The 27,064-nt window shown below is 46.2% G+C and overlaps 1 protein-coding gene across 1 annotated transcript in view; it reads right to left on the bottom strand.

Moving 5' to 3' along the window:
- Positions 1 to 223: 223 nt before the first annotated feature.
- The window catches only part of LOC118572678 (protein POLR1D-like), a 33,261-nt gene continuing 6,420 nt past the window's right edge, over positions 224 to 27,064 (bottom strand). Inside the window, exons 2-3 of the mRNA XM_036172457.1 lie at positions 10,333 to 10,407; positions 224 to 897 (exon numbers count right to left, since the gene is read on the bottom strand). Coding sequence (XP_036028350.1) covers positions 627 to 897; positions 10,333 to 10,407 — 346 coding nt within the window. The 3' untranslated portion in view covers positions 224 to 626. The remainder of the gene's footprint in view (positions 898 to 10,332; positions 10,408 to 27,064) is intronic.

The following is a 27,064-nucleotide window of genomic DNA, read 5'->3' on the forward strand; positions in this document are numbered from 1 at the left end:
TTTAAATGTAAGTACAGAAAACTCGCCTGATCTAAGGTACGAGTTTGAGAATGGAACAGCATTCTCTGACCCTTGGCAAAGCTGACCTGGAGCATCAAGTCCAAAGCTGTGTGAGCACTCCCCACCCCGTCGGTCACTAAAAAACACCCAGTGTGGCTGCGCTTCATCAGTATGCCACTAGTCAGACTGCCAGCTTAGCCTCTGACATCTAAACAAGGAAGCAGAGCGTTTCTAAGTATTTTATTTTGTTTTGAGAAATTCTGGGAAATGGCCACAAAAGTGCAGCACATCAAAGAACTGGGACTGGTTTTCAACAATCTGAAAACTTTGATTTCTAGAACTGCTTGTTCTGAAGCTAACTTGCAAACGAGACAGGATAAAAACAACAGGGATGTGCATGGCAATGCTACGTCCGCTGACTCTTGCCACGACACCTTCGGGACAAGGTAGGTAAGGTTTGTCTGTAAAGGTTTCTTTGTTTTTTCCTGGTAACAACAACAACAACAACGGCACAACAACGGCCACCTTAAAGCAAAGGACCCACTGAGTCATTCTCGGGTCAGAGCCCTGCCGCCTCGTCCTCACTGGCCCAGTGGCGGGCAAGCACTGGGCTGCCCGGGGCTCCCTCATCGCCTGCTGCCTCGGGCGTCGCGCTTGTCCCGGGAGGAGCGCTTTCTCGGGGGCGAGTGGCCCACGGAGCCTCGGGGCGAGTGCAGGCTGCGCTTGGAGGAGTGGCTTCTGTGCGTCTTTGAGCTGGTCTCTTTCTGGTCTTGGCTTTGGCCGGGTTCCTTGTTGCCCTCTTTCTGTTCATGGTCTTGCTCTTTATGGGAGGGCAATGTGTTCTTAATTGTGTTAATTAGGAATCTTTTATTTGTACCAGCAAGAGGACACTTCATCCTGTGGAAGGAAAGGGGGAAAACAACATCATAAACAAGAGTTAAATCCCCTCCCCCGCCGCGTCCCCAAGCTATCCCACTACAAGATTAGTACAAAAGAACTCGGCTCCCACAGAACCACGCTCCTGAGTTGGTTCAGCTTTTCTTGGCACGCAGTGCTGGGCCAGTCTGAGGCCAGCCTGTGGCACGTCACAGTTCAAGGCCCAGGTTGGTCAGGATGGTACAGCAGGACCCCGGAAAGATGGTGCAATGGCCATGGGTCTGAACCGTTACAGTGTTACCTCGGGAGACTCCAGACACCACCACAGCAGAGTCGGCCCTCACACCACAGCCTGGCTCCGGCAGAATCCGGGAAAGCTCGCCGCGGTCTAGGTGGCCAGTGACCAGCAGCCAGGGAAGCAAGTGCAGGTGGAAAGAAGTGCTTCATGGAGCTTGAAGCTGAGGTTCCTCCGTCCAGCAGCAGGTGAACAGAGCACACGTAGCTAAGGACGGCTGTCTGAGGTGGGTACAGTACGGCAGACACTGGGGAGTGGTGACTCACAACTAGCTTGATGGCAGACAGATACCTTGGTTTGAAAACAAGGTTGCACTAGTGTGGCTCACTGGCCCCTAGTCTACAGACACCAGTGATTGGCTGTCCATCTGCTCCCCCCACACACACCCTTTCCACTCTGGAGGCTCCAGGACTAGAATGACGCCTATGGGAAGATGGAGGCAGAGGGGATATTTTATCTTGATGCTATAGTTGATCACAACGCATGCTGTTCTTTAATGTCACCACAGCTACCATAATCACCCATGGTAGTGCAGTTCATAGCCTGGCAATCAAATGCCTCAGCATGTGGCCATCTGAGAAGTGATACTCCTTAGTTAGCTTTCATACAACACCCCAAAGCTTACTGTGTCCCCAACACTGTACCTAAAAGTAATGTGAAACAGTGGGTGTATGTGTGCATGTGTGCATGTGTGCGAATGGCTATATAAAAATCTCTTCCATCTGCGGGACATTCCACTAGGCCTGTGTGGCAAGGGCAAACCAGGCTATCAGCGGGCGTATCTCTGCTATGTGGGGAATACTGAGGGGAAGAGAAGCAGGTGGCTGAGACCGACCGAAGGTCTCCAGTGCTGCAGCACATGCCTCTGGACAGTCTATGATTCCACAGGAGCGCATGCAGAGCCAGTGAGCACCGCACAGCAGAGCTTTATCAGGCAGCGAGAACAGAGTGCTGGCGTGGCACAGGAGCAGGTGGTGCAAGGTTTCAACCACTAGGTCTCAGGAAACTTTTCTGGGCTCCATGATCCTCACTGAACTGAACTGGGATCACCTCCTGTAGTCTATCCACTGGCATGCTGGCCGCCTGGACTACCTACAAGCGGCAAGTCCAAAAGGATCTGGAAAACTGCATGTCTGCATGGAGACTGGGCAAGTGATTTGCTTTCCAGTAATCAACCATTCCCAGTAGTGCTGGGGGTGTAGCTGAGCAGTGTGTGAGAGGCCCCGGGTTCAACTCCCAGCACAGAAAGTAAAAAGCTGATGGCATAAAGGGCAGCATCATAACATAGGTGCTTTCCTCTGTCTCCAGATGACCCCAACCCCTGAGGAAAGCGCCCAGCATTTACCGCAGAACAACCATGTTGAGAGACAACAGGCTGCTGCTCCATGGACCCTCCAACTGTTGGTTCTTCCCTCAAGCATCAGACTAGAGGACACTGGGCTGCAGAGAAGCTGAAGGGAATGTGGCCAGAACAAAAATGTCTTTGCAGACAAGGAAGCTGGGCAAGCACAAATGTGTGTTTGCTGAAATGCATCCAAGGCCGTGCCCAGCACCAAATACTCCCTTTCTGTAGAAAATAAAATGGCGTCCTGCTCACACTTCTCTAGCTCAGCAGCCTGTCTGTCCCCTGCTCAAGTTCCTATGATTGTTCTTATGGAATGTCAAAATTAAACAATCCCACCCAAGTTCTATTTGAAAATTTTAAAACCATTCTGAGTAAATAAAGCCTTTCTATGAACTTCAAAAAACAAACCATGGTTTACAAGTGAGTAGCTGGTTCTCTGTTCCTTCAAGATCTGTGCACAGAGGTCCATTCTCCAGGCAAAGCCTGGTGTCTGCACACCTAGCCAGGATACTTCAGTGCAGGAGTGCTGTTTGCCCCTGGCCTAGGTCAAGGCCCTTTTGGAATCTGCCCAGCAAGTAGTTACAATTCTTTTAAATGAACTAGAATTAGTGTCTTTTTGTCCCAATTTTAGTATATGAGCTGCTGAGGCGAGGATGAGTTAGTGCCTCTTCAAACGTGTGCCCTTTTAGAATCACCTGGGTGTGTGTTTTGAGTACCAAAGCCAGATCCCACTCCAAAATCCTAACAGTGGGACATAAATAAACATCAGTAGTTTTAAAGCTTGACAGATGATTCCAAATATGCAGAAAAATTTGGAAACACAGCAAATTTATTTGGCTCAGCAGGTAAAATGCCCACTACACAAGGTTGACAACCTCGATCCCCAGAACCAGGTGGAGGAGAAGCAGAGAAAAGACTCCCCTGACCCCCACGTGTGGGCCCATACTCACACACCATATACTCACACATTAACAAAAACCATTTAAAACAGCAAAACCATTATCAAGACTAAAAATCCACCATGAATTTCCTTAGTATCTTCAAATATACCCAATTCTTTCATATATTTAAAAAGCATTTGTTCCCTTTAAATCGTGTGTATGCATGTCTGTGTATGCAAAAGAGTACAGTGCTCATAGAAGCCAGAATAGGTGTCAGATTCCTTGACGCTAGAGTTACTGGTGGTTATGAGCTACTCAATGTGGGAGCTGGGTATCAAATTGGGGTCCTCTGCAAGAGCAGTCATATTTTTAACGGCTGAGCTATCTCCCCACTCCCTCATATATCTTTTAAAAAAGTGTGTGTGTTGGCGGGAGTGTCGATGGGGAGGGGCAAGTTCACGCATATGTACATGTATCCAGAGGCCAGAGACCAACCTTAGTTGACATTTTTCTGAATGCTGTTCACCTCCTTTCAGACAAGTCTCTCGCTGCCTGCACCTCACCAAGTAGGCTAAGCTGGCCAGTAAAGCTCGTCTCTACCTCTCCTGCGGTCACAAGTTCCCACTGCCAAACTCAGCATGTTTTCGTGGGCTCTGGGGCTCGAACTCAGATCCTCATGCTTGTAAGTCCAGGAGCTTATCCATCTGAGTTTGTCCATTCCCTAGCCCCAAAGCGTCTTTCAATAGTTACTTTATTTTTAAAAGTTTGAAAGATTTATTTTCACGTGTATACTCTGTTGTACATCTGTGCACTGTGTGTTTGTGCCTGAGAGGCCAGAGGTGGGCATCAGATCCCCTGAACTGGAGTTAGAGTTGTGAATTAGCTGCTGCGTAGGTGCTGGGAACTGAACCCAGGTCCTCTGGAAGAGTAGCCATGCTCTTAACCACTGAGCCATCTCCAACCCTCCATTAGACAAGGACCCTTGTTGTGTGACATTTTGATTGTATTCTGACGCTCCTGAGATTGCCAATAAAGTTTGCTTTGGATCAGAGGGTGGAGCGCTAGAGCTATTAGCTGACCACAATTAGTCATAGAGGTTTTGGGGACTGAGGACAGAAACACAGGAAGTAGTAGTAGGGCGGGGCCTAGAGAGGATTGGTCTTTTGGAATTGAGAAATGAGAGAAAGAGGAGATTACTGGTCATTTCTCTGTTGCTACTCTAATCATTTAGGTTCTTACCCCAGTATCTGACTCCCGAGTTTTTATTGATAAAGAATAATTAGATGAACGCTTCAAATCCTCACAAAGCATCTTGTTTGATGTTCCTCAGATCTACTAGTTCACAGGACCCTTCTTTCTCCTGTAATCCATTTGTTAAAGGCACCACTTCCTTGACCTGTAAAATACTACATCTTGGATGCTATGATTACAACCTTTAGAAATGGACCAGACACTGGCTCAGTGTCTTGACCAGGGTGTCGTGTGTGTGTGTGTGTGTGTGTGTGTGTGTGTGTGTGTGTGTGTTCTTTTTACTGTAGTTTTTTTGTGAACAATAACCCATGTGAGGGCTATGGCTGTGACTCTGTAGAAGAGAGCTTGCCTAGCCGTGTGTAAGGCCAAACACAGGCTCTATCCCCAGAACCCTAAAAAAAAATCATGTCTGGAGACATGGCTCAGAGGTTAAGAACTGCTCTTCCAGAGGTCCTGAGTTCAATTCCCAATAACCACATGGTGGCTCACAACCATCTATAATGAGATCTGGTGCCCTCTTCTGGTCTACAGTCATACATGTAGACAGAACACTGTATACATAATAAATACATCTTTTTTTTCAAAATCACTAATACAGTTGGATATGTCGCAACCCAACATTTAGCAGAAAGTGACCCTTCCCCCACCCCCCATCAACTTGACACAAACTAGAGTTATCCAAGAAGGAACTGCAGTTGAGCAAACGCCTCCACAGGCAAGACTGGCCTGTAAGACATTTTCTTTCTTCTTCTTCTTCTTTTTTTCTTTTTAGATTTACTTATTTATTATGCATACAGAAGAGGGCACCAGATCTCATTACAGATGGTTGTGAGCCACCATGTGGGTGCTGGAAACTGAACTCAGGACCTCTGGAAGAGCAGCCGGTGCTCCTAACCTCTGAGCCACCTCTGCAGCCCTGGCCATTTTCTTGACTGATGACTAATGGGGGAGGGCCCAGTGCACTGTGTCACCCCTGGGCTGGAGGTCCTGGGTTCTATAAGAAAGCAGGCGAGCCAGGTGGTGGTGACACACACCTTTAATCCCAGCACTTGGAGGCAGAGGCAGGCGGATCTCTGTGAGTTTGAAGCCAGCCTGGTCTACACAGTGAGTTCCAGGACAGGCTCCAAAACTACACAGAGAAACCCTGTCTCGAAAAACCAAAAACAAACAAGCAAACAAACAAACAAACAAAAGCAGGCTGAGCAAGCCATGAAGAACAAGCCAGTAAGCAGCGCCCCTCCATGACTTCTGCACCTGCTCCTGCCCTGATTTCCCACAGTGATAGGACTGTGACCTGAGTGTTGTAAGATGAAATAAACCTTTTCCTCCCCAAGTTGCTTTGGATCATGGCGTTTCATCACAGCAGTAGAACCCTAAGCTACTGCTCCATCACTTTTCACCTGACAGATTCAGCGGCCACTGATGGTCTCTGCATGGACACAATCAAATACTGGAATTTGTACATGTTTTTGCTGTTCTGGGAAATCAAACAAAGAACTTTGTGCATGCTAGGCAAGTGCTTAGGCACTAAGCCAAGTCCCCAGCCTCCTGTTGCCTGCAAGATGTAGGATATTCGGCTATTTCTCCATAACCATGTCTGCCTGCATGCCACCATGCTCCCTGCCATGATGATAATGGACTGAACCTGTGATATTTCCTACAACCTGTCTTAGGGTTATTATTGGTGTGATAAAACACCATAAGCAAAAATAAGTTGGAGAGGGAAGGGCTATTTTGGCTTATACTTCCACATGACAGTTCATCAAAGGATGTCAGGACAGGAACCTGGAGGCAGTAGTTGATACTGAGGTCATGGAGGGGTGCTGCTTACTGGCTTGTTCTTCATGGCTTGCTCAGCCTGCTTTCTTATAGAACCCAGGACCTCCAGCCCAGGGATGGCACCACCCCCAATGGGCTGGGCCCTCCTGTTGATCATTAATTAAGAAAATGCCTTACAGGCTTGCCTACAACCTATTCCTCTTAGAGGCATTTTCCCAACTGAGGCTCCCTCCCTCCCTCTGCTCTGATGATTCTAGCTGTGTCAAGGTGACAGAAAACCAGAGAGCACACAGCCTTAAGGGTTTCAATATGTCTTAGGTGATTCAGTCATTAGTATTTCATATTTTTGGATCAAATTATTCCATCTTTGACTTCAAAGTGGTTCCAGAGATTTCCAACCCGATATTAGTCTTTGACAGTTTCTTTGCTTCCTGGCATGACCAGATTTTCCAGACCTTACAGCGTTTGTTCCCATGGAGTAGGAGTCTGGCTTGACCTAAAGGGAGGGCAGCCTTTGCCTTCAGCTTCTGGAAACTAATCTACATCATACTGATAGAGATGTCTTTGTTGAGGGTGGAGCTGGCTGCACCTCCCAGGCTTAGAGGAGGGCTGGTCACACAAGAAAGATCAACTATGTTGATATAAGGTGATGCTTTAGGTCATGTGATATGGGTCAACCTGGAAACTAAAAATCAACCTTGTACTCAACCAGTCAACCATGTAAACACTCAGTCAACCATGTAATCAATCAATCAATCAATCACACCTACACAAGGGGCCACAATGAAAACTTTGAACACCAAGATTCATTCATGGCTCTTCCTTGACTGGCATCATTCCAGCCCTGGGGTAGGAAGCATGTTCTGACTCCAGAGGGGAGGGGCAGAGAGGGGCTTCTGTTTTGAACCCTCCCAGATCCCCTGCTTTGGGCCTCTTATCCTGCCTTAATTTAATCTGTACCCTTTCCTGTAACAACATGAAGCCACAAGTGTACCAGATTGTAGCAACTTTGTAAGTTCTAGTGAACCACCAAAGCCTGAGGGCATTTTGGAATCCTGGATGAGAAATGAAGGCTATCTTGCCAGACTGTGGCCTCCGACCCTACAGGCTGGCTTATCCTGAGCAAAGCTTCAGATGTGCAAGCAATGGTTCCTCTAGGAACCCCTGTCTCCTTTTAGTGAGAAACAGTACTTTGATAACAGGCTGGCACCAGACCTCACTGCTAAAGGCTGGGCAGTCAATATTTCTAGGTGTCTAGTCAGAACTAAAAAAGGGTTATCTGAAAAATAATGCAATACAACTTCCTATGAATATTTCCAATTCTAATTTAGGATGAGAGAGAGTTGTTACTTCTCTGGCTTTGACCTTGAATTTTACCCTGCTCTGTCATGTCTTCGGGGAGTATGGCTGTACCCAACCACTCTCAACTGACAGATGGAAGCCACTGATGCCCAGAGTGCTGAGGGGTCAGCACTATCAACACCACAGTGAAGGAAAACAAGTTCTTGTACCCTCTTTTGTCTTCTAGAAATACAGCAAACTTTAGATCACTTGAAATACTTCCTTTCTTTGTGCCCCTGGGCTAAGACATCCACTCAATGGTTTATTCAGGGCCATTTGCTTTATTTTGTTTGGTTTTTAGGAGTTAGTAATTTTTTCTTTATTTTGATTTAATTTAGCCTATATTTTATGAAAACTATGTGCATGTTTCTAAAACAAAGGGCTGGAATGTAGCTCAGTTGGCAGAGTACTTGCCTAGCTGGCTTATCTAAAGCCCTGGGTTAGAGCCCCAGAAACACATGCCTGTAATGTTAACACTTGGAAGGTAGAGGCAGTAGGATCCGAATTTTATAATCAAGGTGGTGGAGACAGTTCAGGGGTTAAGAGCACACACTGTGTTTGTAGAGAAGACCACAATTTGATTCCCAACACCCACACAAGGCCGTTACAACAGCCTATAACTGTAGCCCCAAGGTTTGGCCACAGTGTAAGGATTATGCGTCACCAGCCTGTGATGGCATCCCAGCCTAAAAAGCAGGCAAGATCTCTCTTTCCACACTCTCTCCTTCCGTATTCTCCCCTCTATTCGGTCTCTCTCTCTCCCCCTCTTTTTCTTAATAAAGCTCTAGAAAGGTAACTATCGCTCGGTGATTCTTCCGCCAACCCAGTGTCCAGTGCTCTTTTCCACTTAACCAACACAGAGGGCACCTGCACACATGAGCATGCATACAGACAACTGAAAAGAAATAAGTCTTAAAAAATTTCAAAGTCAGGGCTGGAGAGATGATGGCTCAGAGGTTAAGAGCACTGACTGCTTTTCCAAAGGTCCTGAGTTCAATTCCCAGCAACCACATGGTGGCTCACAACCATTTGTAATGAGATCTGGCACCCTCTTCTGTATATATAATAAATAAATAAATCTTTAAAAAAAAATTCAAAGTCACTCTTGGCTCCTTGGGGAGCTTACGGGTAGCCTGAGATACAAGAGACCCTGTTTTAAAAACAAAACAACGGGTGGGGAGATGGCTCAGTGGTTAGGAGCACTGGCTGCTCTTGCAAAAGAACTAGAGTTCTATTCCCAGCACCCACACAACTGCCCATAACCTCAGTTCAGGGGATCTGACACCCTCTTCTGGCCTCCCTGGGCATCAGGCATTTACATGTGGTGCACAGATATACATGAAGGCAAAACACCCACACCTATAAAATAAGAAAAACAAGCATAAAGGTAACAATTGAAAAACGGAGAGGAGCCCTGTGAAAGCTGTCTTCTGCCGTGACATGGCATCACACTCATGCCCTCAGAGCAGCCGTGCTCACCTGCACAAAAGCAGGCCAGCGCGGTGCTAGCGCAGGTGGGGTAGGCAACCTCTAGGCACCAGGCCTCACTGAGGAGCTCCTGAAAGCTGACAGGCTGGCTGGGGAGAGAAGGATGTCAGGCTGCCCATGTTCCAGTGGATGGCCGCAGACCCATACACACATGGGCAGCACTAACCAGACTTAGTGGGCTGTTTAAAAGAAGGTATGAAGTTGGAGGGAACATGGGCTGGGGTATGGGGGAGCTGGAAGGGGAAAACTGGAGACAGATATGACTATATTTCATTGTGCACGTGTATAAACATCTCAAAACGAAGAAATTATATAAAGGGGAGTGGGAAACAAAACACTAAACAAGATGCAGAGGGAACTCAAGCTTTTATTGTACCCTGTGTTCCACTGTGGCCAACTGTTAATTGTGGAGAAGAGCAGCATCAGCACACTCCCAGAGAGTAGCTACTGACTGCTGTTACTAAAGGCATGCCTACAGACTAGAATTAGGTCTTACGGTTAAATTCGTCCTCTGCGCATATGATTTGACATTCTATTTATTTACTTTGTGAGCATGCAGAGGGCAGAAGACAACATGAGGAAGTTAGTTCTCTCCTTCCACTGTGTGGGTCGCTGCGATCAAACTCAGGCTGTCAGGCAAGAAGGGCCTTTACCCACTGAGCCCTCTCACCTCCCGCTTCTTACTAAGTCTGTACAAACTCCAAGGGGAAATGCTAGTCCTACTAGCTAAAGCAATGATGGTCACAGGTTCAATACTGCTGTTTGGGCCCAGAGGTATCTGCGAGTCTCGGGCTGCCTTGTGAGCTAACTCAATGATACCCATCGCATGTTCTCTGAACACGCCGGCAGCCCACTGTGCCTTGCTAGAGCTCAGCTCTCCACGCTGTTACCACCCTACACTAGCCTCTGGGTGATTTCCACAGCACCCAAGGCTTGGCAGCCTCTATTCACTTTCTGCTATCTCCAGCTAAGACTTACAGGCTGGCCTCACCCTCGTGACAATCCTCCTGCCTCAGCCTCCTGCTTTTGTTGTTGTTTGTTTCTTTAGTTTTAAGGAGGCTCACTTAAGAACTTACCAGCCCATCGGTCCCATTGTTTCTGCTCTGGTTTTCCCACGCTTTGCCTCCTTCAGCAATTCTTCTATGGCTTTCCTGTTGGGAAAAGGGAAGACATCTGAAAAGCAGCCACAAACGATTTCCGGAAATCATGATTGCATGACTAGAACCCTGGACAACTGTCTAAAATGGCTAATGGTTTTCAATACAAAACTGCAACAGAAGCCCTCCCCCTTCTCCCTCCCCCCTTCTCCCTCCCCCCTTCTCTCTGTGTGTTGCTGTAGATCAAACCTAGGGCCTCACATGCTAGGCAAGCACTCCACTGCAGAGCTGCATGCCCAGCCCTGAAAAAGAAGTGGTTTAGGGGGAGGGAGGAGACAAACTGGAAACTGAAATATAAATTATTAAACCATACATCCTTAATGTAGGACATCTGTCTCATCTTAATTTGAAAAACAACCAAAAGACATGAGTTGCCAGATGAATGTGTGTGCGCGCATTTAAAATTTTCATAATAGTGAAGAAATGACAGTCTGAGGCTATAGCTCAGGGCCAGAGCATCTGCCTAATATGCATGAGGTGCCAAGTGCTAGGTTTGATCCCTAGCTCTGTTCTTAACACATGTATCCTCCCCACCCCCATCCACACACACACACCACTCTCTCTCTCTCTCTGTGTCTCTGTGTCTCTGTCTCTGTCTCTGTCTCTCTCTCTCTCTCTCTCACACACACACACACACACACACACACAACTGTCAAGCCAGATGTGGTGGAAGGTTTGCTGTGGTTTGGGGGCAGCCCAGCTACTATGAGACTCTGTCTCAGAAAACCAAAACGCCAGAGAGACCAAGAAACTAGACAAGCCTGAAATGTCAGTTAAGCCAACAGTGGTGACTACTTCTGTGCATCACTAGTGTGGACATGGGGCCACACACCTTGGATCTGAGCACCAGCCTGGTCTCCATAGGGAGTTCTATATTAACCATTTTAAACCAGTTCTGGACACCGGCCTGCACTCATTTTAACCACAGGAATGAGACTGTACTGTCTGCTATGACAGCAGCTTAGCCTTCCTTACTAAAGAGAGGACTGCTGCGTGCCCGGTAGCATCACCTAACCCCGACGTCTAATAAATTCATTTGAGATATCTGGGTCTGCGTTTCCTTTTAGGAAATGTGACACTGATTTGTGTGTGTGCACCAGCAGAGCAGTGAAGACTGGAGGACAGCTGGTGTGAGCTGGTCTCTCCTCCCATATGTGGGTTCTGGGGATCCAACTCAGAGCAGGGTTGGGAGGCCTTCCTCACTGAGTCACCTCACCTGCCTCACCCCATTTCTGGAGTTAGAATGATGTCAGTCTATGTGGCAGTAAGTACTGAAGGCAACTAAATGAAGAAGGAGAAATGAAGAGTAATACAGAACAAAGGAGAGAGAATGGGCAAGGACGAAGTGCCAGCAGCTGTGTCCCAGGCAGTGGCTCAGCACTGAGTCAGGGGACCTGCAGACGGCCAGAGCTGAGGACAGCAGGAACACGGGCCGCACATACAGCACATGCCCTGCTTGTGTCTTCCCAAGTCTAACGTTACCTTTGAGCAACTAACTCTAGAGTGCAGGCTAGGCCACAGGGCGGACGGAAAACAGGTTCAGCTAAAGGCTGTGCCAAACACGCATGCACGCACGGCGTGTGACAAAGCACAGGCTTCTCAGGGCAGTGGTGGAGCCTGTACCGTCCACACAAACTACAGAATGCGAGGGAGTTTCGCTGTGGCTCTGACTTTCTCCCCACAGGGCAGTGGTAAGACCTGGAGAGGAAAGTGGACGACCCACTAGATCTTCTGTAAGCTGTGTGAGGCTGGAGAAGGTGATGGCTAGAGCCTGGAATCCCAGCACTAGAGTCTGAGACAAGAGAATCCCCATAATTTTAAGGTGAGTACTAGGACAGCCTGCGCTATAGAGAGAGAGGTCCTGTCTTGAACAAACAAAAAACCACAAGCAGATGATTGGATTTCCAGAGGACAGCTGCGAACAGCTGCCCATAGCTCCTGCTGAGCCAGCAGTGACAAGTAGCTTACTAGTGTGGATCTGTAGAAACAAGACAGTGTATAGGGTCTTCATGATGTACTGTCTAAAAACATAGATGCCGAAATTTGGGACATCTGAACTTAATTTCAGAAAACCATTCGATTATCTGGGGTCACCTGTTAGCAGCCAAGGAGGAAAGTTTACATTGCAGAGGTTTGGGAGACAAGGAAAAACTCAGCTGGAACATTGAGGTAATTGCAAAGTGAAAAGAATTATTCATAGATACAAGATGGACGGTCTGGGTGTGGTGATGTGTGCCTGAGGCCCCAGCCAGCATTCAGGAGTTGAGAAAGGAAGTTCCATTCCAGTGAGTGTGAAGCCAGCCTGGGATACACAATAAAACTACACCTTAAAAAACACCTTTAATCCCAGTATCAGGGAGGCAGAGGCAGGCTCTCAGGGGAGTTTGAGAAATCTGGGATCCAGACTCCAGTCCTCACTCAGGCTTGCCTGGCAAGCACTCCACCAACTCAACTGTCCTCCCAGCTCTCAGGTTTCCTTAGGGAAGTGTCTCTTTGGGTCCGTTATACTGAGGTGTTTTAGTTCTTGTGAAGTTTGCATTTTACCATGTACCAATTCAAATTGCCCATATCAAACTGAGAATCCAGTGTGGTCTACAGAGTTCCAGGACAGCCAAGCTACACAGAGAAACCCTATCTCAAAAAAAAAAAAAAACAAAAAAAAAAACAAAAACAAAAAAAACCAACCAAACAAATAAACCCCCCCCACATGAACAAACGAACAAAGTGCACACCTGTAATCTCAGAATTTGAGAGGCAGAGGGAGGAGGATCAGCAGTTCAAAGCCATCCTCAGCTATGAGGACATATATGAGACCCTACTCATAACTCCCTAAAATGACAAAAAATAGAGGCACAAAATAACTTCTGAAGTTGTATTAAATCTAGTCACTAGTTGGTAAATGTACAGATCCCAAGGTGAGCCAGGACTTTCCATGCAAAGGCTATTAGTGGACATTGCCAAGGGATACCAACACATGAATTCTAAAGCTGAATGTAGTGGTGCACTGATTGAAAGGAGGCAAGAGGAGCAGGAGCACACTCTGTAGGCTCTCTGTGTAGCTCTGACTGCCCTGAACTCCTTATGTAGACCAGGCTGGCCTCGAACTCACCAAGATCTGCCTGCCTCTGATGCCCCAGCTGGGATAATAGGTGTGTATGATACTGTCAGGCTTAGTTTTTGAAAATACTGTGTCATGAACTTGAGTGAAGTACTATTGAAACCCTTCCATTTCCTGTCCATACAGACCAAAGAGAAAGAAGAAAAGTACCATTTAGTCAACGACAGAAAAAGCAAACTGAGACACAGAGGGCTGCTTTTTGTGGCGATGGTGATGGTCTCAGCGGCCTCACAGAGTTGTGAAGAGGTGGGTATTTCATTTGGATCCAACTGCTCTGGATTTCACAATAAATATGAAGTCCAGTTTTTACCTTCTTCAGGTCAGGGGACTCATCTCTTACAGCTGAGCTCTCCCTGAGTCTGGTACACACACACTGGATTCTCAGTTTGATATGGGCAATTTGAATTGGGCTATGGTAAAATACAAAATTCACAAGAACTAAAACACCCCAGTATAACGGACCCAAAGAGACACTTCCCTAAGGAAACCTGAGAGCTGGGAGGACAGTTGAGTTGGTGGAGTGCTTGCCAGGCAAGCCTGAGTGAGGACTGGAGTCTGGATCCCAGCACCTGAGTGAACAGCCAGGCTGGTGGTGCTGTATGGGGAGGATTCACAGCCTTATGGGCTGCAGCCTTGCCGGGGAGCAGGTCATGGAGGGAGAGCTGTGGGCTGTCAGCCTCTCTCCCCACTTTCTCGCTCTCTCTGCTTTCTGTGTGTGACTGAGATGGGATCTGTCATCTTCTCTTTCTTTCTCTCTCTCTCTCTCTCTCTCTCTCTCTCTCTCTCTCTCTCACACACACACACACACACACACACACAGGAATTCTTCTCAGCCTTAAAAAAGAAGGAAGTACTGCTACTTATGGTGACACAGACAAGACACTGACCAGGGATGGGCAGGACATCAAGGAGCAAATGTCCTGTCACCTACTTACACTGGACGCTAAAAATGTTGAAGTTCAGAAGCAGACTGGTGCTAACTGGGGCTGAGGGGAGGGGAGTCTGGGAGATGAAGGGTTCAAGTGAGCCACTGTTCAGTGTGGCGACTCTAACAGCAAGCACCGAAGCCTTGAAGATCTCAAGAGTTCTTTCTCATCACAGGAAGGAAAGATCACGTGAGGTGATGGGAAGCTAATTAGCTTGACTGCACCATTCCATGGTGTTTGGCGGACTGGAGAGCAGTGGTCCTCACCTTCCTGGTGCTGTGACCCTCTACAACAGCTCCTCTCGCTGTGCTGACCCCAACTCTATGATTATTTCCTTGCTACTTCATCACTAATGTTGCCACTGTTAGGAACTGTAATGTAAATACCTGTGCTTTCCGTGGTCTGAAGTGGCCTCTGTGTAAGGGTTATTTGGCCCCCAAAGAGTCACGGCCCACAGGTTGAGAAGCACTGCTTTAAAGCATGGCATACAAAATGAATGTACACCCTTTATTATTTTATATTTTTATTTGCTATCTTAAGTAAATATTCTATCTGTAGTGGAAGACTAGACAACGGGGGACAGGGAGGTGGAGGCAATGCAGACACGGTGAGAACAAGGCCAGAGAACAAGGCAAGCACGGCCCTGGTGAGCAACTGACTAGTGACCGTGCAGGGCACACACACACAGCTGCACCACTGCGCCTGGTCACTAGGAGACTGCAGTCCTCACTACAGATGCAGAAGGAGGCCAAGCTAGAGTTCTTCCTTCACTGTTAAGGATTTTGATCTCGGGCTGTGCGAAAGTCTCAGCAAGCACACATATCTAGAAACACCCTTTCCTAGTGAGTGAGAGACCCCTCAGAGGGAACGGGCCTCTGCTTTGGTTTAGCTTCATTGTACAGAAGTAGAAGCCTCATTTACAACTTCCAAATTCCATTTCCTAGAGAAGTTGCTAATGACATGGAAGCATAACTCGTCAGCTAACTTTTGACAGTCCTGACGCCTGGCATAGCTCCGCTGCATGGCTGACTGACTGCAGCACTATATCTATCTGCTGTCACAGCAGGTCCGCTGCTTTAGATTCATGCAACGTGGACAGCATGGAGTAAAGCTTGGCTGCTCAGTGACCAGGAAGCAGAAACAGGAAAGAAAGGGAGCAGGTGCCAGCACACTCCCATGGGGATACCACACCACAACTTCCACCAAGCTCCATTTCTTCAAAGCGTCTCCACCTCCCAAAGCACCAGGGAACCGACCCTTCAACAGGTGGACTTTGGGGGGCGTCTAAGATGCAAACCATGGTGTGTGTGAAGTCATGTACACTCTAGGACCACGAAGCACAATGACGAGAGAAGGAAGGCTGGCACCATTGGGAATTCTTTCCTCTCCTCTCCCCACTGATACAAGGTGCCATTATGGAGCTCCAGCTGTCCTGGAACTCACTATGTAGACCAGACTGATCTTGAACTTACAGGGATCTGCCTACCACCCCTCCCCTCAAGTGCTAGGATTAAAGCATGCGCCACTGTGCCTGGCCAGTAATGTTTTCTTAATATAAAGCTCTTTTCATTCAAGGATACAAGTCCAAACACAATGATGGTGTTTCTATGTTATGAAGTGCACTGAGCACAGGACCGGTGACAGTACCCTTATGTGTGACATATGAGGGATCCACTTTATCTCAGGGAATTTTTCTGTGTATACTGACATAATACACACTACTGGGGATGTGATACAAACTAATGGCAACAGTACCTACATACCTACCAAGTACCTATGCCTAACTCTCAGCTCCTCTGTGCCAACCCATAGAAAAGGAAGTAAGAAACCGAGGAGACTGCAAACCTCACCTAATGCCACAATGCCCAGTAAGCAATGGTGCTGTGATGTAAATCCAGGCGGGACAACTCTCGGACCCAGGGACTTCACGCTTTTATCACAGCTCTTCCGAAGGTGTGGCAACCTCTAGAACTTAGTCTAGTGAGCCCCATTCAGGGAGGCTTGTGTGTGTGTGCACGAGTATGTAACAAACGCCTAAAGTGACACACAGTGACACGGGAGGGGTTTGTTTATGACAGGAGCTGCTCAGTGGAGAACGGGCCCCAAACCCTTCACCTGGACTTTTGTTCTCAACCCGCTGCAGTTACCCATCTGCAGGTGCCTGCTCAGAGTAGGCTATTACCACAGAGATGACTCCTGCAGTTCATGGTTCTTACGACTCAGCTCTTAGAAGGAAACATCTCCCAGTTTATAGGCCACCTGCTTCACCACAGATACACTGACCTCATTTTCAAAGCACAAGTATTCTTATAAATATTTATTCCTAAATCTTGATATAGAAAAAGTCATTAATTTTTACCTCATATTACAAGACTGAGCAAACATGCCATAGTGTACATACATACATGAAGAAAAACATCTCTTACTAACTATGAGGCCGTAGTGTGGGGCTGCTTAGGAAACAATAAACTCAAAGTAGAAAAGCCCATGGATTACAAAATCCCAAGGACAGCACATCTGTTTGACAGGCCAACTGTAAGGTTCAACAGTATGTGTATATGCCCTATTGAAACATTAGTTGGGAGAATTAAAAACAAAGAAAAATAAGGTCAAAATAATCATTAAGCTTTCTTTACTCAATAAACACATTTGTTTACTCTTCGAGAAGACAGATGAAAAAATAGTACAGGTGGGAAAAATGACTTTTGTCTTGAAAAATGAGTGTGGAAGGGAGCCAATATCCTAGTCCCTTCCCCAAAAGCTACTAGCTAATATGGCAGCTGCTTGAACTGAGCAAAAGACAGGAAATGTGACTAACGACTGAAAAGCAGAGACACAAAATAAAATCCCAACTCTTACCAAACAGCAGCACAAAATACAAACAGGAGAAAGGTGCAGAAACTGTGCCAAAGAAAACACTAGTGAATAGTCTCTTGGGTTTGCTACCACAGCTTCCTGAGCTTGGGCACAAGTTTGGCATATTCCTTTGATAAACGTCCCGACACAAGAAAACCACCTCACTGCAAGCTGGGTCTGCAGAGCACTCTCCTGACCCCGGAGGAGCTTTGCTCTCTGCAGAGGCCCTGCAGTCTGTCCTGACCCTCCGCAGAGCTCTTGTTCTTGGCCTTGAGGATAGCAATGGTGCAGGTCTGGTCAGCCCACAGAGGTGTCCTCCTCAGTGTCCAGGTGGGACTGGCACACACTAGGAAACAAGCTGTCCCCCTACAGACCTCAGCCACTGACTCACCAGGTGAGTATAAATTATTCCCAGAGCTAAAAGTCCAGGAATGAAAAACAATGAAGAGAAATATCCAGAACTACAGGCTCTACACATGTAGAAACTAGTCCCTTGAGTCTACTGTTTTTAAGGTAAATAGTATAGCTATCATTAACTGAACTGAGAGGTTGGTTTTTTTTGTTTTTGTTTTTGTTTTTTTTTAAACTAAAATATAAAACACTTGGACATCTAAAGTTTGGGCTGGGGGCTAAGAAGACTCAGTGGTTAAGAGCACTGGCTGCTCTTTCAGAGGACCCAGGTTCAGTTCCCAGCACTCATATGGCAGCTCACAATGGTCTGTTAACTCCAGTTCCAGGGGACCCGACACCCTCATAAGGACACACATGCAGGCGAAACCACGAATGCACATGAAATAAAAATAAACAATTAAAGTTTGGGCTGGAGAGATGGCTCAGTGGTTAGAGCACTGGTTGTTCTTACAGAGTACCCGGGTTTGGTTCCCAGCACCCACATGGCAGCTCACACCCATCTGTGACTGCAGTTACTGGGGATACAACACCATATATATATATGCTGGCCAACACTCATACACATGATAAACAACAAATTGATCTTTAAAAACAAGCCTAGCAAAACACCATGAGAAGGGAAGAAAAGCCCATCTTCTACACCCTTACCCAGGACTAGGTACTGGCTGGGCTTAAGAGCACTGAGCAGAGTGTGGCTCTGGAGGAAAGAGATGACAAAGAGCTATAGAAACCGGGCACGCAGCCCACACCAGGACAAGGGTGCCTGGTTCCGCAACATGGATTGCCAAGACCGCCTCTTCCTGATTACCAGACACTTCTAACTTCCAGATTTTAGGCGTCAAACACTGCGTTGAGAGGTAAGTTACTCTCTTCTGAAAAAGCAGTGGAGAGTAATAACACACGCACACATTTACAACCATCTTTACACCAAGAATTAAGTACAAACATCTACTCTACAGATAATTTACTAAAACAAGGCAGCAAATTCTTGATTCTTTAAGTTCTGCCCTGTCAAGCTTCAAGTTGTTGTTCAGGTACTAACTCATACAGAATAAACTCAAGTAGGGAATGCAATTCCAAATCCCTGTTCACATTTAAGAGGACATCCTACTTAATACACATACCAGGTCTTGGAGAAAAACCTATAATATAGTAGCTTAACAGAATCCAGAAAGTGAATACACACACAGAGGGAGGGGGTGTCTAACTTGGTCCTCTGAAGGAGATGTTTTTTTTAAAAAGCTCAAAGTACTGAATTTAGGTGGTTCACTGAGCAAGTAGGCCAGGACTAGAAAGTAAAGTGACGTAAACATTTACCTTCAAAGCTGAGGGATACTGTGGGGCTCTGATGCAATGCAAACACGTTCTTATGCAAACTTACTTCAATGGCAGGGCTAGTATGGTGGTTCACATATACAATCCCAGCACCTGGGAAGCTGAGGATGAAGGATAGCTTCAAGTCTGAAGCTAACCTGGTTGACATAATGAGTTTTAGGCTGGTCAGGGCTCCACAGTGAGACCCTTTCTTTAAATAAAAGCATAACCACTAGGAAGGACACAGAGATAAAGAACAGGAAGGAGCCAGCTAAAGTGAGCAAGCCAAGGCAGAAGATTCCATTAGAGACTGTCAACTTTGTTGCCTCTGTCCCATCACATATGACCTGTTAATGGAAGAGACTGTCAGGGCACTGCACTCAGTGTTTGGGGTGTCAGAAACCAGCAGTGTAACAGCAAAGACCCAGCATATACTATGGCAGGACTGGGTTATTCAGAGACACCATGTTACAGGGCATCAAAATGCTTCAACACAATCTTCTAGCCTTCATGAATGCCCAGATTGAAATAGCTGTACATCCTAGAACCACCTTCTCTGCTACTGAAACACAAACTGCCCTTAGGACAGAACAGCAGCTGTAGTTAACTGGATGGAGCCATGCTAGCAAAGAGTCTAGGATGGAATTAAAAATAGAGCAGGTGCACAACCAAGACCACAGGGGAACTTTTAAGTGGAAGATCACACTGTGTACTCCAATGGTGCACTGTGTCTTCCACCCCGTCACACACTTTCAGGTTGGCTGACATTTTCACTGCAGATGCTGGGCCATGTATTAAACTTCTGTTTGTCCCTACCCACACTGGGTTTCAAGGCCCCAAATCTAAGTATTTATAGTTCTCTGTTTAATATAATTTACAAAGAAAAAGCCCCAAATGAATGAAAATGCTTTGGTAAAGCCCATTAAACAAAATATTATGCATTTTTTAAATTCAAGGTGAAAATTACACATGTGTCAGCACTAGAAGTCAGCCGGCTTAACTTTGTCATACGAAGGCAAGGACTTACGGTTTAGAGATGGTAACTTTCCCAAGACTAATTATTTGACTTGGGGTGGTATTTAATCCAAATTATCAATAGTATCCCTCCCACCACTAAGCAAGGATGGCCTGCCAGTCACTCTAGGAGAAGACACAAAGGCTAACTTGTGACATTTCAGCACGGGGTCCCCGAGGACAGCACAAGGCACTCACAGCTGCAGTGCTGTGTGCTGTGTCCATCAGAGGAAACTCACAACCTGCCCAGCCCAACTCCTTGTCTGAAAGATCCTTTACTGAACAGATGAACACACTTCCCAGGGACGCTCTGAGACGAGGGACCACAGTTTCTATTAGTCTTGCACTGAGAACATACTGGAATCGCCTGAGAAGAGGAGACAGCAGCCACAACACCGGTGAGCTGATGCGTCGTCAGTTTGGAAATTTGATAGCTTTTATGGCAGTTCAGAGCGCACAGCTATGAGACATTCCTACAAGCCTTTTAGAGCTTCTATGGGGACTAAATATAATCATTAACAGAGTTAAGCAACAATAAGGCACTGAATAAATATAAAGTGCTATTTTAAATTTTCAAAATTGATGGCTGTACATTTGTTAAGAAAAGCACACAAATATCACCTAGTACCCATCACATACACAGTGGTTATAGCATGTCACTTCACAGACTCCCAGAAGAACCCTTGACCTTGTTGTCCCCCCACCCCATCCCCCTTTTTTTCTTTTTTCAAGACAGGGTTTCTCTGTGAAGTTTTGGTGCCTGTCCTGGATCTCACTCTGTAGACCAGGCTGGCCTCGAACTCACAGAGATCTGCCTGCCTCTGCCTCCCGAGTGCTGGGATTAAACATGTGGGCCACCACCACCTGGCTATGTTGTCCCCCTTTTTAGTGAGGAGTCAACTAAGGCTTGAGGTTGGGGGGGGGGGTAGTGGTGCTGATGTGCCCTGAGAATGCAGTAAGGGGCAAAGACGACTCTAAGCCCAAGTCTCTGATCTTGTCTGCACACTTTCTTAGCTCTGAGCAGACTCGAAGCCACTGCCCTTTGCACGGTAAAGACTTGCCGGCTGTAACTGAAGTCAGCCTCCTTATCGTTTACACGCCCGTTTCCTTTCCTGTGGGTGGGAGCTACCAACTCTGAAAGGAGGGTTAAGCTGGTTTCCCACTGGAGTCTGTCGGTCTCACTTTACAGTCAGAGCTGCGTGGTGGTAGGCCATCTGCTTTTGGCTACAAAGAAGCCTTGTTGGCATTCTCAAGTCTTGGCTTGCTGGGGAGCACACAGCTCAGATAAGGTGGACCCATTAGAACCACCCAACAAGAAGGAAACCTTCTGCTTTTGCCTGCCTCAAGTCTGGGCAGCAGACAGTGACACACCTATAGGCTGACAGTTCTCCAGACAAGACTTTTTAATCAAGGTTTCTAATCCTAAGTCTCGAAAGCCCCCATTTCACCATCCATTTAAGGACAAAGTCTAACCTTCACATGCAGACAGGAGTAAAATTGTAACATCAAGCCTGAAAGCTGACATCACAGAACCTGATACAGAACATAAAGCTAACTCATTCACTCTGACAAAGAAAATGATGGCCGCACTCCACACCTCATCTTTGGAATGCAGTGCTAACTGAAACTTATGTCTCCAATTTGATAAATTATTTTTGAAGAAAAAAATCTGCTAAGTATTCTTAGCATCAAGATTTATGCTTAAGTATGCAGAACAGACTAAGCAAGCCAGCCAAGATCTGAAACCACTTTAAATGAGGAATCTCAATGATGCGTGATCCTTGAACTCTGAGTTCCAATTACAACTTATTCTGGAATCTCAGTTGGTTAGAAACTAATACTTATGCAATGCTGCTCTCAGAAGACACGAGTTATTAAATGAAAATTGCAGTGCAAGGCATGGAATACCTCCCTATGAGTTATTGGTGAGGCAGGCTCCAGAGGTCTCCAAAACAACACAGGCTATTACCATTATGGCTACCCTCCATAATAACTACATAGTAAGACCTCATTTGACTGCAGGGCTAGAAAAATCAACCTCAAACCAACCAAGAAACCTTCCTGCTAGATGGAAGTGTCGGAAGGTGCTATGCAGGCTGCTGGGAGAGAAAAGATGTCAGTGACCTTACCCAGCACTGGACCCTGCATGCCACAATCCCAACCTCCCTAGGCAAGATGTGCCTACTGGTGCAATGGCTGCAGTACTGTGAGAGGGTCACTATCATTTCCTGATTGAATTTGAGGCCTGTTCCACAGGAGGAAATTTTGTGCCTGGTACTATAATCCCATAGCTGGGGAGGTCATAGGCCCAAGGGCAGAACTTGCTATTATTACTTCATCACTAAATGGTAATGTTGTCAAATTGCTTTCTTAACATTTATGTTTCCAGCTACAGACCAGGGCTGCTCTCAGTCTTAGTCAAGAAGCTTCTTATGTGCAGTGGGCAGCAGGCAATGCAGAGACATTAGTTGATCAAAGCACTGAGAAGAGGCTGAGTGCTCAGCCCTAAATGGGAAATCTTCATCATTGCCACCCGCAGCTCCCAGCCCAGGCTCAGGGACAATCTTGAAAAAGGAGGCAGAAAGAATGGAAGAGCCAGAGCATGGGGAGCAGTGTAGTGAAATGCTGCTTCTGGACATGCCACAGCTACAGACATGTGGCCACAAACTGATCCAATAGTTATTCCAACATTTGAAATTCAATTTCAGCTCTTGAGGTATTTAATAAGGAAAAAAAAAAAGTCCATCTTATCAAGCATCCACTATGGACCAAGCACTGTTGCAGGGGCTGTGGATACATCAGTGTACATTCAAACAACGTGCACCAGGCTTTGTGTGTGTGTGTGTGTGTGTGTGTGTGTGTTGGTAGAGGAAGCAGACAATGTAAAATATGTAAATTATGTATATATGACATCTGTCTGTATAGATGGACACACACATACATTTCGGTATGAAGGCATAAGAACTACAGAAGGAAACAGCAGGGGAGGGTTTGAGGAAAGAGATGCATCAAGAGTTAGAAGAAATGGTAGTTACCGTCACTGTCCTGCACACACAGGTTCGATCCAGTGACAAACTCATGCTTTTGTCTCCCTGAGTTCACAGTGTCAGCTGATGAGGATGCAAAATCACATCAGTATGAGCTATCAGTCCTCTGGACTTTGTTCTTTTCCTCCCTGTGTAGAATTGACAATCATCATGCATCCTTCAGTCATTCACCGAAAACAAGGACACTCTCTACCTTCATGTTGCGTTTACAGTTAAAAAGAGTTAGTCAATAAACAAGTCCATCCACTCAGTGAATGACAAGTGCTCTGAAGGAACAGAGGAAGGAGAGGTGATAAAGTAAGGCGTGGTTTCTGAGGGTATAAGATGCTGTTTTACAGGGGACTATTGTAGGCAGCCTCCAAGGTGGTCCTGAGGCTTCAACTCCCCGATGTTCCAGGTAATCCTGGAACAACCACTTCTGGACTATGGCCTGGACCTACTGATTCACGTTTAACAGCAGGATTGGTGAGATGTCATTTCTGAGATTAGGGTATACAGAGGTTTCTACCGCTGTGATGAAACATTGTGGCCAAAAGTAACTTGGGGAGAAAAGAATTATTTTATTTTACTCACACTTTCATATCACAGTTCATCATGAAAAATGGGGCAGGAACCTGCAGGCAGGAGCTGATGCAGAGACCGTAGAGAAATGCTGCTTACTGGCTGCTTGCTCTTCATGACTTGCTCAGCCTTTCTCTGTCTCTCTTTCCTTTCCTTTCCTTTCCTTTCCTCTCCTCTCCTCTCCTCTCCTCTCCTCTCCTCTCTCTCTCTCTCTTTTCTTTTTGGTTTTTTTGAAACAGAGTTTCACTATGTAGACCAGGTTGGCCTTGAACTCAGAGATCCACTTGCTTCCACCTCCTGAGTGCTGGGATTAAAGGTATGTATCACCACCATTCAGCTAGCCAGCTTTCTTATAGTACCCAGAACCACTAGGCCAGGAGTGGCACCACTCACTACTGGCTGGGCCCTCCCACACCAATACCTGAGAAAATACTTCACAGCTTGTTCTTATGAAGGCTATTTCTCAATTGAGGTTCCCTCCTCTCAGATGACTATAGGTGTGTCAAGTTGACGTAAAACTAGCCAGGCAGTGGTAGCGCACGCCTTTAATCCCAGCACTCAGAAGGCAGAGGCAGGCAGATCTCTGTGAGTTCCAGGCCAGCCTGGTCTACAGAGTGAGTTCCAGGACAGGCTCCAAAGCTACACAGAGAAACCCTGTCTTGGAAAACAAAACAAAACAAAACAAAAAACTAGCTAGGACAATGACCAATGGTAGACAGTTACATTGATATTATGGAAGTACAGGATGATATGCCCATAGATAACAAGACACAGCCTGTGGACACCATTAGTGTAACCACCATTAACTGGCTTGACCAACCATCAATACAACAGATGATATCTGAGAGTGGGTACCCACTAGGAACTGTGCTAAGTGTTTTAATTCATTTATTCTTTATAATAATCCTACCAAATGAGTGTTATTACTTACCAGTCTACAGGTAAAGAAGCCAGAGATTCAGAAAGCCTAGTCACTAAGCCACCAGGCCTTCTCTCCTTGGAGTTCTCTCTGCTCTGAACACTGCTCTGAAAACGAGGGCTCCAGAGAGGGCTCTTCTGCCTGGAAAGGGAAGAAGCCCAAGCCCACACAAACCAACAAACTGGTTCTGTCTCTTCCTCTTAGATATTCTAGGCACTTTGATTTTCTCATGAGCCCTTTATGTAGAGCCTTTCTTTCTTGTGGAATATTAGCTGAAGACATGTTTCATTTGTTTATGCCGTGGAACATTTGTTGAATGATGCAAAGATGTGTTGCATTCTTTTATGTTGCATTTCTTTAGCTCTGTGAAGCTGTTACTGTGCCTGTCTAAAACACCTGATGGTCTAATAAAGAACTGAATGGCCAAAAACCAAGCAGGAGAGAGGACAGGTGGGGCTGGCAGGCAGAGAATAAAGAGAAGAGTAGAAAGGAGGAGCGAGGAAAAAGAGAGGACATGGGTCCAGCTACTCAGCAAGCCATAGAGTAAGAGTAAAGAACGGTATGTAAAACAGAGAAAGATAAAAGCCCAGAGTCAAAAGGTAAACAAGATCATTTAACTTAAGAAAAGCTAGCTAGAAACAAGCCAAGCTAAGGCCAAACATTCAGAAGTAAGCATAAGTTTCCATGTGTGTGATTATTTGGTAGCTGGGTGGCAGGCCCCCAAAGAGTAAAAAAAGAAAACAAACAAACAAACAAACAACAAACTACATTTCCCCCCTCTTATTTCTCTCTCTCTTTTTTCTTCCTTTCCTCTTTTTGAGACAGGGTCTTTCTATGTAGCCCCAGCTGGTCGAGAACTTGCTCTGTAGATCAGGCTGGGCTCCAACTCACAGATCCCTGCCCGCCTCTGCCTCCTGAGAGAGCTGGGGTTAAAGGTGTGTGCCAGCATGCCCAGCTGGGGCTTTCCTTCACTCAGGTAGAGGTTATTTACTAGCAATAGGAGTTATTGACGAAGGCATACATATGGTCTAGTTTATGCAATTTATGCTCACTGGTCTAGATTGAGGCCTGGTTTCCAACCAACGTCCCAGATACCCGGCACTGTACCAGGTACCCATCTGCCACAGATTTTTCATTCCTTTCTCATTTTTAAGTGTGGAGAAGATTTTGAATGTTCCAGCAGAGTCTTAATTTCTTTTCGAAGAGAGGAGAAATCCAACCCACCTATTTTTGATTGCTATTAATAGAGATGCTATTTCAGAATGGTTTTTTAAAAAAAGTTTTTAACAAATTGGGAACTTACCAAACTTCTTTACAGTACTCTCTGGGGCTAAAGGAGTCACAGGAACTATTGAGTTTCTGTTTGTTCCAAAACGTTCACTCATGAAGACACATAAACCAACCAGTTCATTCAACATACCGAACAAGATTATAATAATCACAATAATCACACTAATATTGATTAACAGGATGCATTTATTGCTATTAGAAACTAAACTGCACGCAGGCCAGCTTGTTTCTTGCTATACCCCTCTGTTCAATAGTTATTTAACAAATGAATAAAATGTTCTTTTATATTTTGAAGGCAAGGTCTTGCTGTCTGAGGCAGGCTGGTCTCAAACTCTCCATCTTTCTGCCTCAGCTTTGCAAGGGCTGGGATTAGCTTTGTCTGCCACCATGCCCAGCTGAACTGTTTCTTTTGAAGAAAGCAATGTGGTGCCAAGAGGCAACAGCAGTCAGCTCAGTGTCCTGAGCCTCTCTCTTCCTACCCCCAATTTTTACACTTGGAAGCCCTGGATTTGCATCCTCTTTAAAAAGATGCTAATTAAGGCCAGGCGGCAGTGGCAGCGGTGGTGGTGGTGGTGGTGGTGGTGGTGGTGGTGGTGCACGCCTTTAATCCCAGCAATCGGGAGGCAGAGGCAGGAGGGTCTCTGTGAGTTCGAGGCCAGCCTGGTCTACAGAGTGAGTTCCAGGAAAGGCGCAAAGCTACACAGAGAAACTCTGTCTCAAAAAAAAAAAAAAAAAAGACGCCAGTTATTCTGACATGGTCGTCAGGGAGATGGGTTGAGAGCAGTTGACTCAACTCCTATTAAGATAGACCATGGTAGAGGTAAATCTAGACTTACTGGTTTTTGTTTGTGACGGAGTGGCTGGAAAGCCTCAGAGTAAGTGAACATGGCTACAGTTTCTTTTCTAGTTTCTTGTATCAAGTCTCCAGTCCTACATCTATGTTGCACTATTAAATGGTCTGAACTCATAGCTTGACTGTTCTCCGTCACTCACCCATTCTGCACACATCACAGATATGTGATGCAAGACCACCACTGATGGCATATACTGACTCAAGACTCATTATTGTCCCCTTGCTTTTGGTGGGGGGTGTGTTGTGTGATATTTTGTCTATGTTCTGACCAATAAAGCTTGCCTGGAGAACAGAGGGTGGAGCTAGCCACTAGTTAACCACAGAGGTCTGGACAGATGGGAG

This window comes from Onychomys torridus, chromosome 22 (genome assembly GCF_903995425.1).
Source record: "Onychomys torridus chromosome 22, mOncTor1.1, whole genome shotgun sequence".
Classification (NCBI taxonomy): domain Eukaryota; kingdom Metazoa; phylum Chordata; class Mammalia; order Rodentia; family Cricetidae; genus Onychomys; species Onychomys torridus.